The sequence below is a fragment of the Brachypodium distachyon genome, chromosome 5 (genome assembly GCF_000005505.3).
Source record: "Brachypodium distachyon strain Bd21 chromosome 5, Brachypodium_distachyon_v3.0, whole genome shotgun sequence".
Lineage (NCBI taxonomy): Eukaryota > Viridiplantae > Streptophyta > Magnoliopsida > Poales > Poaceae > Brachypodium > Brachypodium distachyon.
Genome location: NC_016135.3, coordinates 4,068,114 through 4,082,276, shown reverse-complemented (window position 1 = coordinate 4,082,276; position 14,163 = coordinate 4,068,114). Strand labels below are relative to the sequence as shown.

At 46.0% G+C, this 14,163-nt stretch overlaps 1 protein-coding gene and 1 pseudogene across 1 annotated transcript; one reads left to right on the top strand and one right to left on the bottom strand.

The window, feature by feature from the left end:
• Positions 1-1,385: 1,385 nt before the first annotated feature.
• Positions 1,386-10,218, bottom strand: LOC100838756 (annotated as a pseudogene).
• Positions 10,219-11,926: 1,708 nt separating this feature from the next.
• Positions 11,927-13,171, top strand: LOC104585510 (auxin-induced protein X10A). Its single transcript, XM_010242426.1, has 2 exons — positions 11,927-12,271; positions 13,118-13,171. Exons 1-2 carry the CDS (start codon positions 11,927-11,929, stop codon positions 13,169-13,171), a joined length of 399 nt encoding a protein of 132 aa, XP_010240728.1.
• Positions 13,172-14,163: the final 992 nt, after the last annotated feature.

The window sequence follows — 14,163 nt, the reverse complement described above, 5'->3', positions numbered from 1 at the left end:
ATCCTTGCCACTACGTTGGTGAGTGTCGAGGGACCGCTACGACGGTTTCGAGCACCTCGGTTCCTTCCGGGACGGCCGGTAGCGGAGGGGCGACCGCGACTTCCGTCGTGGCGACCATGCTTGCAGCGACGTCCGGATTGGTGAGGGTTCCTTCTTCCTCGGGAGCCCCCGAGACACTTGCTTTCTTCGTTTGCAACCATGTAGACTTCGCGGCAAGTTGGGGACCCAATGAAGTAGGCTTCGTCGGGGCCATTAGATGTTCAATTGCGGCGAGGGTTCCCCACAGTCGGCGTCACTATTGTTGTTCTCTACAACAATTAGAGTAAGGGGTGCCAATGCTTGATGGCACAAGTGCGGTTATAAAAGTAGGGCGTGTACGCCGGCCTTATAGCGAAGGTCGCCGTACACTTCGACAAGTTGACACGTCGATATTTTTTTAATAGGTTCGGTCGACCCTGCGGGTGCGACTTAATTCTATGTTAGGAAAGACTTCGAGGGGGTTGTTAGCCAAGGGCTTGAGCCGAACGGATCTTCCCAAGACACCTTTTAGCAAGAGGTTCGTCGGGGCCGCCTCGTACTTGGACCGAACGCGTCTTTCCAAGTATCGAGGTTAGGATATCTTTGGAACTCTAACCCAACCCCTTCTCCTTCGAGCCCGAGCCAACCAAGGGCAGCTCAGGGCCTCGAAACTAGAGTCCCTCGAGGCCGATCGACTTTCAGTTGAGAGCGGCGCGCGAGAGCGAACTTTAGAGTGAGCACTCTAATCTTCTCCCCTTGAGTTTATTCAAGTGAGAGTGAATGGTACATGCCCCCATGGGGGGTATTTATAGCCTAGGGATCCATGACAAAAGACCATGGCTACCCTTGAGGGAGAGAGAAAAGTGGAGGCAAAATGGTAAAAGTAACTTCTTTGGTCCATACCTTTTGTGTGCACCATGTGATAAAAGGGGGGTTCGGTCAATGGTCCATCATGGACTAGGGGCCCCCTCCTCACACATTTTTTGTCTCCTACTCTATCTCATTTGACCCTTTGACCATGGCATGAGAGGTTTGACTTGTTGACTTGTCTTCCTTTGCCATGTAGGATTGACCGCATCACGTGGGCTTTTTGACTCATGCTTGGAAAATGTTGACTTAGTCGTCGTCATGTAGAATTTACGGCCCGACCCATATAATGGTTTTATTTTACTACAACAATACTAAGACCAAGTTGTGTCCTATTTCGTTCTTTTTAGAGTAAATTGAATGAAACAACCACATTTGAGATAGAGGCATATAGGTACAACATGATCACCACTATTTGTAAGTTTTTCAAAAACCAACCTTGTTAGGAGACAGACTTGACAAATCGCACTTAACGCCTCTTCAGCGTGTTTTGACACCAGAATTGATGGATAGGCCCGCGTGTCAGGACTAGAGAAAATTTCACATAGTATCATGTCGCGAGAGAATTTAACACGTAGTGGCTGCACAAATTACTCTAGAATTCATCTTCCCTAATGTTACATTTATGCCTTGATCAATAATGCTTCTTAAATCTCGATTTATGTTACTCGGCATTGCCAACAAGACCAGGACATATTCATCAATCGGTTGCCTTGGTACTACGACCGGCTGGCGTACTCCTGAGCCATCGCTACAAAAGCTGATGGCCTTCCCATCAGTTTGGATGGCGCATCAAACTCTACCACTAGTCCTGAAACGAAGAGCACATACATACACAAATCAAACAGAAGCTCAACCTCCTCCTTATCGGAATATCATTCTGAAGCCAGCATTAGCAACGTACCTGCATCCAACACCAGGACTCTGTCGCTGTCCATGACAGTGGGCACACGATGCGCGATGCTGATGACGGTGCGCGCAAGGAACTCCTCCCGGATGATCCTTTGGATGGCCGCGTCAGTCTGGGAGTCAACGGAAGCAGTCGCCTCGTCCATGAACAAGATCCGGCTGCATTTCAGTATCACACGCCCAAAGCAGAGAAGCTGCCTCTGCCCCACGCTCCAGTTCTCACCCATGTCGGCCACTGCAGACAACGAGCAAACAAGTATTCATCCATCTGTTGTTCGGTTGTTCCCAAAGAACAGATAATGAATCCCTACAGTGCACTTCCTGCGAGTCTCATATATATTCCCTCATATATATTCCCTCGGATTCATAAAAAATGTCGTCCACTTAATATAAAATTTGTACTAATTTAATACAAAATGAAGATATTTTTTATGTATCGGAGGGAGGGAGTAATTAATACAAGTTCACAGTCCGTATATACTAAAGAGCACAAGTGACTCGGCCAGAATTAATAATGGAATTTACTCAAAACCATGATAGGGCACAGTCCAATATGATAAACATACCTAGTGCATCAAGCTTCTCAGGTTTGGCAGCTACTGTATCTTTTAGCTGGCAACGCTCGAGAGCCTGCAGTGCGATAAAGATATTAAGATAAACAGAAACACAGAATTACTCGTATATCGAAGAGGAAGTTCATGTGTTGAAACATATAGCAGCTGAAACATGTACCTGCCATATCTCAGCCTCAGAATACTGTCCAATCGGATCAATGTTGGTTCTTAGGGTTCCTTCAAAGAGCGCAGGCTCTTGAGGAATCACACCAAAGCGAGACCTCAGATCATGAAGGCCCAAAGTGCAAATATCTACCCCATCGATGATGATCTGGCCTTTTGCAGGCTCCACAAGCCTGAATAATGCCTGGATTAAAGTCGACTTGCCACTGCCGGTTCTTCCCACAACTCCTATCTTTTCTCCACTGCTGATGCTAATCGTAATGCCTTTCAGGATTAGAGGTGTGTTTGGTCGATACCTGACCTGAAAAGAACAGTATTTTGTGGCCAACTTCCACCAATCACCTAAAGAATAATATTTTAAAAAGTTCGCACTACAGAAAGAATCAGCAAAGGAAAAGAAGAATTACTGACCTCTAGATCTGTAATGTCAATATCTCCTCGGCATAGCCAATTCGGCAAGGAAAGGCAGTCTGACACTGTCCATGCTGCCTCAGAAGGAAGAGTGCTGTACTGATTCACTCTCTCCACAGCTACCATATCATTTTCTAGCATACAGCTAATGGAAATTGCATAGTACACCAGGGAATTGAGAGAAAGACCGTAGGAAAGAGACATGCCGACAAATTCTACATCAGAAACAATAAAAAAACAGAATGAACGAATGTTTTGAAGGTCACGAACTATTATATAGAGCCGGAAAGTAAATGAAAATAGATGAAGTTTGCTCAGTTCCATGTTACTTTTTAAAATCGCATTATTTAGAACATGAACAACTAACCATATATCCTGGTCTACCCAGCGATAAGTACTACACTTAGCGGTTCATCTAGTTATATTGTATTATTATTACATCTCAAATGCTTGACAACTTAATACACCTTCTAACATACCTTCAATGCCTAACACTTAGCATAAGACTAATGGGATACAAGAGAACAAGTAAATTTATACCAAAAAAAACTATAGAACATGAGGACCATAAAGTCGACTCCTGTTACATGTAATTCTATAAATAATCGACAAATGGAGATTTAAATGATACCTTTCTTGATGAAATTGCTAGGCAAACTGATCATGAGAAAAGCAGTTATAGACAACACAAGTGTGCCAATTAGCTCCAAGCGAAATCCAAACCACTCATTAGCTGCGTAATTATGGAAAGACATGCGCAAATTTGAATTGATTCTGTCCAAGTTTGTTTGGTAAAACTCATCCTCCTTCCCAAAGCACCTTATAGTTGGAGAACCCAAAAAGGTCTCTGTAAAGTGGTCAATAACAGGTGCCCTTGTTACTCCTTGAAGACGAGTTAATTCTCGAGATGTTGCAATATAACGATTCTGAAAAATATAAACAAGAAATCAGAAATCAAAATTTCATGATTCCTGGTATGAAGAATGATTTCAGTCCTCTGATATGCATTGATTATACCCGGTACCAAATGTTCAAAAGCAGTAGGGGAAGAACTGCTATGACTGATGGCCATGCCACTTGGCAGGTAACAGCAATGCTGCTAACAACCGAAATGCACATTGATATGCCGGCACCAAAGTAGAATAGAAGGGCAGTGTCTATTTTGCTTTGGTCCGATGATGCCTGAAGAAAATGTTTACACAGAGGTAAATAACACTTCAACAAATGATTGTGTACATGAAGGGTAACAAATTTAACCCATGGCTTCATTAGATAAGACGTACCCGGCTTAGGATCCTTCCTGAAGGAGTGGTGTCAAAAAATGACATTGGAGCTCGTAAAATGCTGCTAAACATCTTACCGAAAAAGGCCTGGGCTGATTTAAGCCCCAAGAATGCGATGAAAAGAATGGTGATAAATTGAAATACAACCGAAACAGCAACTATCGAAACATAAACACCAAGAAACATGGAAATGTCAAATATGGTTCCTCCTGATGTTTCATATGACAGCCAGTAGTTACTAGCCATTCTGGAGGCCTCTGACAGCACTGATATAGCTAAAATGAGTACAACTCCCCACCAACCCCAAGCCTGTGTGATGTATAGCTTGTACACTTGCCAACTTACTCGACCACTCTCCTTCTCCTCTTCCTGGACAATCTTAGAAGAACCTGCTTCTTTGCTTGGTGCAACAGAGTTTTCATTACTGGATTTGGAGTTAACAGAAGGGGTCTTTGGTAATACCATGGTGTCCTGAGAATTCTCAGTGTTCTGAACATGGCAGCCATGTACTCCTGGTGCTTCCATGGAACTGTCATGAGCAGCAACAAGAGCTAAAAAATCTGAACATGAATCTAGCAACTCGCCGTACTTCCCTGATTGAATGATCTCCCCATTTTTCATTACCTGTGTGTGCACGTAAGGTTAATGTTGTTTCATCTATGTTATCACTTATCAGTCAAAAACATAGCATGGTATCTTTCGCATAGTATAGCATATATTGATAATCGAGACAAACTTTAAAGTATATTTTAAAGAAAATACGCATAAAGTTATTTAGGAACTACAAGTATGAAGACTGAACTAGTCCTTTTCTCTGGTTCTAGAACCAAAAGAAAACATTGCTACTGCTACTCTGGAATACGTTTATGTTGCACAATATAATACTCTTATTTTCTGAACCAATAATATATGGCTACTCTACTTTCTCCAAAATTAATACACACAGCTCTTAAATGGAACTCACAAATACAGTGTCAACATTTCGTAAGAAATCCACTTGGTGGGTCACAAGCAAAATAGTCTTATTCTTGAGTATGCCTCTGACACATTCCTGCAGAACAAGACACTGTTAGAGTGCTACTCAATAATTGGCTAAAATACTAGCCATAGTTATCTAATTGTTCAGAAAAACCTTTTTGCACTACTGTTGTAATAAGAAAGCTATCCAAAAATTGCATTAAAAATAAAGTAGGTAGTTAGTCCAACTTATAACCAACTGATTCCATGTCATTTTAAATGGACAACCTTTCTTTTTAGTTTGCAAAATGGTAGGTAATCTAAAACAAGAAACAAAAGAAAAATGCAGGATATAAAATTACTCAAAATAAAAAGAAGGGAAGGACAGGAACAAAACTGTTTGTTGCTTTGCTTTTCAGAGAAGCCAGCACAAGAAGGAAAATGAATAAACAGACAGGTAAACAAAGTGAGATCTGAAATATGTGAGTATAAAAGAATTTTGAACTTAAATACTATTTAATTTTAGCACAAAAATATATGGGTGCTGATATAGCTACTACAATCATGTCATATAACTGGCACAAAATTTGATGTTAGGCACTCTGTTTCTGAAATGTACACTACAGTGATAACTATGATAAATGATACAAGTCTCTACACTTCAAGGGAGCGGAGTATTTGGTGACTGACTTCCCTTCTATTTTTAATGGGGTTCCAGAGAAGTTGGCCAGATAAGTTTATTTTGTAATTTACCAACGTTGTAGAGGACTAAATTGAAACAACGAATGTGATGGACAAGTGCAGAATTTTCTTATTTCAAAATGGCTGTATATATATGTTCTGATTATCTAATGTCAAAATTTCTTTCTGAATCCAGTACATTGATAATTAATAAAACCTAGTACTCCCTCCGTCCCATATTAACTGAATTTCTATTATATGTATCTAGACGTTTTTTAGGCATAGATACATCCATATTTGGACAAATTTGAGTCACTTAATATGGGACGGAAGGAGTAGATGTGGTTTATTGCAAGAATGCACTATTTCTTAAAATTTTCTCAACATTTCAGTCTCCATATTCGAACTTTTCCTCAACCCGCTCTATATGGCACATGGAATCGGACTTTCTCATTTTGTTAACATTTCTTCCAGGTGCCTTGATGCTCATTTAAATGTGTACTTCCGTTGCATTTGTTGTAAATTAAATCAACCATATGAATTGCAAATAGTACATGAATAGAAAAGGGAAAACCAAACATGAATTTACCTTGAAGATACTTGAGCCAGTATGAGCATCAACTGCACTAAATATGTCATCAAGAAGATATATATCACAATCCTGATAAACTGCTCTAGCTAGCTGGATGCGTTGTTTCTGACCACCACTGAGGTTGATCCCTCGCTCTCCTATTTCAGTCTGGTCTCCGAACTCCATCATTTCTAAGTCTTTTCCTAAGCAACAAGCATGTACAACTTCCTGGTATTTCTCTGGATGCATCGCCTGTCCAAATAAAATGTTTTCTTGTATGGTTTCATTCTGGATCCATGCTGTCTGAGTGACACATGCGGTGCTCCCACGGACGCTAACCTATATCAAACACAAAGTATAGATAATAAGACAGATTTTGATAAGGAAGAAAAGTGAAATGATTTGAAAACATAATGCCCTTAATAGGTGTCTATAAATAATTGCCACAACACACAAGAAGCACATCTAGAGTATTATGGTTGATTAGTTCTAGAAATTAGATAAACTCTAGGATTTCAATATATGTGTAGTTCTCATGAATCTTGATATCAATCAAAATCTGCAAAATATCACTAAGTAACACAGGATGTACTAATAGAGCTCGTTATCCATGTAGTAATGAATTACTTTCTAGAACAACTATTATCTCCCGTTGACCTGTTACGATATTTGTTCCCTCGCAACATTTTGTCATGTAAGATTGTAATTTCAACTGTAAGTAACGTTCACTACAGAGCCTATATCTGTAAAGTAAATATAAGTGAAAGATGGTGTGGAGTGTCTTCTAAGTTGTACTGCAATTTTCTAGTCTTCTTGGAAACATTAATACTGTACATTTTCTACACTCACAAGAAGTGAAGCATTGTTCTATGGTTTTTCTGAAGGAAGGACAAAGGCGCACCATGTTTTACAGTGCATTGCTATTCACGATTCCATATGTTAACATCTGTCATGCTCTTGTATTTCACTAGGCTAGATTGCCATTGTCGTGACTGACAGCTACACCCTGCTAACTTTTCAATCAATCATGAGTATCACAGTGATAAACTGACCTCTGGGGCTCTGGGTTTGAAACTACCATTGCTAGCTCGATACTACTTATTTTGACAACTTGTTTGATAGTTCGATCTAGTTGTATAATGCCAACTAATTAGACAGTTGGAATTTAAAAGTGAATCCTTAGGATGGCGGTAACTGCATGCGTTGATATATCAGTCGTTACTGTTATAAGATTAACAATCATTCAGGTTCTAGACCTCAGAAATTGAAAAGTACTCCGAGCAAGGTATACCAAGAAATAGACGGATACCCCCACGCAGTCAACCAACAATTACAGGTGCCCACAACTTTCAATGGCAACATCATATTTTTTTTCATTTTGGTCTAACAAGCAATATTCCATGCTGCGGGTCAAGAATCTGCGCATATATAGAAAAACTACGGCTGAAGCAGTTTAAAAAAACAAGAAATAAGAAAACGTGACGAAGGCGTTGAACAATTCGACTTCGTTGCGAAGCCATCACAAGCCGGTAGCCTGGTAGGAGTTTACACACAAGCAGAAGAGAAATAGGAGCAGATATAACTGAGATGAGGAGACCGACCTTTCCGGAGACCTTGTGTGTTTCTCCCATGATGCAGGACAGCAGTGACGACTTGCCGGAGCCAACCGTGCCGACCACCGCCACGAGCTCACCCTTCCTCACCTCCATCTCTATCCCTTTCAACACCGGCTCCTCTCCTGGGCCATCGGCATTGTCCTGGACGTCCCACGCAAACACTCCTCCTTCCACCTTCACGGCCACGGCGACGTCTCCTGCTCCGCCGCTGTCAAGACGACAGTCCACTGCCGCGCCGTCGATCTCCGCGTCCGACAGGAACTTGTCCAGCCTGCGGAGAGACACAAACGCCTGCAAGGACATGGCGATGGTTTGCGGGAAGCTGCGCATGGGGCCGTCGAGCATGCTGAAGAAGGCGGTGGCCGTGAACACCTTCCCGGCGTCGAGCTCCCCTCCGGCCGCGAGGTACGTCCCGAAGACGAGCACCGTCATGGCGACCGGCCCGCTGGAGAACAACACAGTGCTGCCGCACACGAAGACAATCACCCTCTTGAGCCACCCGACCTCAGCCTGCCGGAGCTGCCGCACCTTGCTTCCGAAGGTATCCTCCCACGCCTGCAGCTTAATGACGCGCATGTTGTTGAGCATCTCCGTGATGGCCTTGACACGGCTGTCGCGGGCGCCGACGAACTCGAGCTGGTAGGCCAGGCTGAGCTTGCCAGCGAAGGCGGTGACCACGGTGACCGCGGCAATCACGGCCAGCGTCATGAGCACGGCGGAGCCGAGGTGGGAGTACAGGAGGAGCAGCGCCACGGTGATCTGCAGCGGCATCAGCCACAGCCCGTGCAGGCCGTGCATGGCGTTGGACACGATGCCGGCGTCCACCTGCATGTAGTTCACGACGGCGCCAGCGCCGTGCGCGCGGCGGGCACCTGGGGACAGGCGCAGCGACTTGCGGTACATCGCCGTGAGCAGCGCGCCCCGGATGCGCATGCCCAGGAGCTGGCCCTGGAAGTTGTAGTGGTGCGTGGCGAGCGTCTCGGTGGCCTTGCCGACGAGCAGGATGCCGACGAGCCAGAGGCCCTCTCCCCACGCGTTGGCGTCGCCGCCGCGGCGGATGAAGTCGACGAACTTGTTGATGAGTGACGGGCCAACGTACATGGTGGCCAGCTGAACCAGGCCCAGCGCCGCGATCAGGACGAACTGCGGCCAGAAGGACAACCAGAGCGCGACGCCCACCGGACTGATGACTCGCTACGACGAAGGCGCCGGCCAGTTGGAGGAGAGCAGAGCGTGCGCCGCCTCCGCGCGGTGGGCGCGCGACACCGGCGGGACGTCGTCAGCTGCCAGGGAGCCCTCTGCGTGCCCCTTGGAGACCAGCGGGTTGACCCAACTGAAGGTGGCGCGCGAGAGGAAGGACGCGCCCACGTACGGCGTGGCCGCGCCGGGGTCCTCCGCGGGTTCGGGTTCGTCCTCTTCCCCAACTGAACTGCGTGGCTCGGAAGAGCCCGTGATGGCCAGGTACACGAGAGGGAGCGAGACGAGGAGGCCGGCAAAGGCGAGGGGGTCGTCGGGGAAGAGCGGGGAGCCGTCGGCGAAGCGGATGGACGCCGAGGCGGAGAAGAGCGCCAAGGCGAGGGCTGTGGCGACCCAGAAGACGCGAAGGTGGACGAGCCGTGGGTGCGCGGCGGCGGCCACTGTCCACGCGGCCACGGCATGCGCGGCGCAGTGCGTGGCGAGGAAGGCGGACTCCATGACGCGCCATGGCAGCGGCGGAGCGCCCTGCTCCGGCGACCGAAGGGGGAGGAAAACCGCGAGCGCGAGGAGGACGGCCGACCCGGCGGCGAAGACGGCGGACGCCCCGAGCGCGACGGCGCCGCCGTAGCGGACGGTGTCCTGGGGCTTGGTCGGTGGCGCCGGCCGCAGCAGCGACTCGTGTTCTGGCGCATCATCGTCAGCGTCCGCGCTGTGGCCGAGGGGGCGGCGGAGGAGGAGGAGGAAGAGGGAAGCGAGGAGGAAGAGGAGGTCGAGGGCGCCGAGGAGCGCGCGCTGCGGGCACGGGGAGAGGAAGAGGAAAGCGAGGGTTTCGGAGCTGCCGGAGGAAGGCGGCGGCGAGCAGTCCGTGGTGGCCAACCACCACGGGGTTCCTCCCATGCCGGTCGTCCTAGGAATGAGAATGAGGAATATCAGCAACTGCAAGGTGGCTCCGTGGGCTGGGCCTCATTGGTGGGAGACCGGCCGGGCACAGCCAAGCACGAGTGGACGACTGGATCTTTGCATTCGCCTCGCACTTCGGTTGCTGAGATCAGTGAGTTGGCTTTTAGACTTCCGTTGGCAGTTCACGAGAAATTCGATGATTTGACGTGCGTGAGTCGAAGACGTGACTTGAGTTGCCAAAATCCTTGTATTGGAGTCGTGAGCAACAAGATTGAATTGTTCTCGAAATCCTATCCCGTGCGCGCGCTTGCAGGCTTGACTCTTGTCGATCGCTGTTGGAGCATGCGCGCGCAAAGTCCAAACGGCCGGGTCGGAGCAGCGGAAGATTGTTCTACGCCTTGTATTTCTCGTTCTTCCAGAACGATGAATGGATGGTACGATGAAGGATGCCCGTCACAGCTGCATGAACGCGGAGTTTAGTCCATGAACTCGGAATTTAGTCCACGAAAGATGAAAGATGGTATTAGTATAACACTTGGATCCAAAACGGTTCGCCGTTGTTAATTCCGATTACGAACCGTAGGTTGCTGCTAGGTTTCTCGAGGGGTTTTTCAAAAAAAAACATAATTCAAAAAAAAATTAAGCAGAAATGTCCGCGTTGCAACGGCACAACAAAATAAAAGATACTCCGTACATTTGAAGACATGCGTCTAACTTCTCTTTGATCTTTTTTGACGACCACCAATCATCAAACACTCTTAAAAAAAGTCTTTCATAGATTTTGTCTCTATACTTTCTATCATAAGACAACAAAATCTAGTAACATGCATTACTTTCTCTCCGTGCTCCCATCTGACGGCCACCAGACACCCTTTGTCTCTGTGCTCTACTCTCGAAGAAGACGAGATAGTACCTACTGAAATTGTGAACATAGACTTTGCATAATATAGATTTGATGCAAACTAAGATTACAGGATAGAAGCTTATACTCAACATCTTCACTGGTGGACAATCAAATTAAATGGACAGACATCTTCCTTAGAAGTGAAGCATGAAAAATATTTCACATGGCGAATATTCAGTACTGCATCTATGAAGGAATATTTCAGCTCTAGCAAGGCTTTACCTGAGATATTGGACATAAATTGATCATGCAAAAGAGCCCATAGTTGCGTGTTTTTTTTTTTACAAAAACACAATGAGATGAGTGCATACTGGTCCAGAGACATGCTTGTAAAACTTCAGAATTGGTTGGCATCAAAGAAATAGCCATACAAATTACTTGAGACATAAAAAATGTTTCATTAGTCTCAAATCTCTACGGCCTGGTCGGTGAATTTAAAAGATAACTATTGTCCTGGCGGTGGCTAAATGCTCATCCGGATTCCATCGTCAACACAAACAATAAGGACGAAGATGTACAGCAGGATTATCCTAAATTACCTTTCGTAATCGAGACATATTATTCATAGTCTCTACTCTCGCCTCCCTTGTCCTCGCCCCAGCTGTGCAGCCTGTGCTATACAAGATCGATGCGCCTGCTGCCAAAGAGCCCCAGACCTCACATGCTTTGATCTCTCCTCTCCCAATCCTCCTCTGAATCCTCCTCCGATCCTTGCCAAGCCTGCGACGTAAAGATCACCATTATTTTCTCGGGCTTCGATCAAAGGAGGAGGATCAGAGATTCAAAGGAGGTGCGATATTAATTAATTGGTCTCGAACTCAGTCGGTCTATCAATCAATCGACCGGGAGAGAAGCTTGCTATAGCCAGCCAGCCCATGATGATGATAGGGGTACCTAAACCGCCGGGCGCTGAGCAGCTGGTCGGCGAGAGGAGGAGCAAGGCGGCGGCGGAGCGGGCGGAAATGCTCGACGGCACCGGCGAGGAGGCGCTGGCGGTGCCGAGGGGGTACATTGCGGTGTACGTGGGCGCGGAGGAGCGGCGGTTCATGGTGCACGTGAGCTACCTCTGCCAGCCGGCGTTCCGGGCGCTCATGGAGCTTGCGGCGGAGGTGTTCGGATTCGGCCTGGCCGGTGGCCTCCACTTCTCCTGCCGCGAGGAGGAGTTCCTCGCCATCGTCGCCCAGCTTGATTCCGCCCAGTGGAGCGACTGGGGCTGCGGAGTAGTGCGGCGAGGCGTCGGGAGGAGACGAGGAAGCCGAGGGGTTTGGGGATCGGGCGTACGGAAAAAACGGTTCGACGAAAATTACAATTTGCCCACCACGGTCGGCCCAGGCGTGTTTGACAGACGACGAAAAAAACGTGAAGGAAACGGTCTGTATTTTTTAGATAGGTATAGATTCTCCGCGGGTTGTAGTTGAATTGAAAAAAAAATACTGAGTACATAATTTTTTGCGGATTGTTGTTAATTTTTTTCGAACCCCACTCCCTAGAAACCCCAACACTAACCCACGGTCCTGATTTAATCCGACGTGGCTGCCACGTGGCTAGAAATAACCACGTCGAACCGTTTTTGCACCTAAATGTTACACTAATACTACGAGTTTAGGGTTTTATATGTGCGTTTTCTGAGTTTGTGGACTTAAACTGTGCATTCGCTATGAGTTTATGGACTAGTGATGTATTTGAGTAGTGGGAAAGTCTATATTAGCTCTACTCTACCAACGGTAGTAGCATCTTATTTGCTAATCAAATGCTTGTTTGATTCACAAAATTCTTAGAAGATAGGAATAGGAAAAATATAAGATCACGGAGTTATGTCATCTTAAATACGGAGTACAAGAAGATTCAAATGATGTTTGATTGTGAGTAGGAAAAAAATAGGATTGTTTCCGAGAGGATGGAGCAGTAAAAAGGAAGATTACATCGGAAACAGTAAAACAACAAAAGGTGATGTCACACCATCATTCTTCATCGCGTAATTTGAAAAGCAGCCGTTGGATCGACGATGGACAGGGCAGGTGAGAAGATACCGCTTCGATGAAGTTTCTGAAGATTGACCCTTGTAGCAAGAGGTCCGAACTGCTGATCCAAGAGTTGAGACAAACAGCTATGGTCAGTGAGAACAAGAAACTCAACGTGGTGAAGATAACCCCACTTACTATAGAATTTAAGTGCATGTACTTTCATAAGTACTCTCGCCGATCCTAAATTGTTGTCGAAATATTACATGTATCTAAACGCTTTTTTAAGAATAGATACATTCATATATTTATATTTGGACAAATTTAAGTCAAAAATTTAGAATAAGAGACAGTGCTAGATAAGTCGCGTGTGCGAGAGGCCTCACAAGCATGTTGGAGAACAGGAGAAGGTTTCCTCGTAGAATTGGGGGCAAAGATATGATTTCAGAATTAAGTCACGAGAGTCTTTTTATGCAATCTGTGGCCGAACCCATTCCTTTTTTTTTGGTGAGAATACAACCCATGTCCATGTCCAGTTGGGCAACCCAAACAGCCAAAGGAACAATGTGGGTTTGCGGGCTGTTGCTTCTTCTGTCGAGCTGGGTCTCCATCCTTCTCCTGGACTGTCGTCGTAGGTGGGCCGCATGAGACTGCTTCCTTTCTGGCTAAGATATCGAGCTTATGTCCGGATTCCTTTTGCTCCTGACGAATGACGATTCTGCTCGTGAGTGAGTATATACGAGGAGGACCTGACCAAGTCGTGCCAAGCGGGAAATTACCTTCGCGTACAAGTATAATCTCTGCAGGTGTTTACTTTGCAAACTGGCTGCATAACTTTTTGTTGCATTCTTGTTTGAACCGTTGCAACGCTTTTGCATGCTTTTTAATAAAAGATGTTGACGAATTTGATGTTGCAACGCGATCACAATCTCATTGTTTAAGTGAGATAACGCGGATGGCGACCAATACCCTCCGTTACGGTCGCTCTATCGATGCCAAGAAATTTGCGTTAAGTTTTTTCAGGTATATACACTTGTGGCCCAACTACTTTGCAAATTGACTGCATAACTTTTTGTTGCCACTAGTACAAAACAGGCCATGAGTGTCGTTCAAAAAATGCTATCAATGACGTGTGCCTCACACGCTACTGA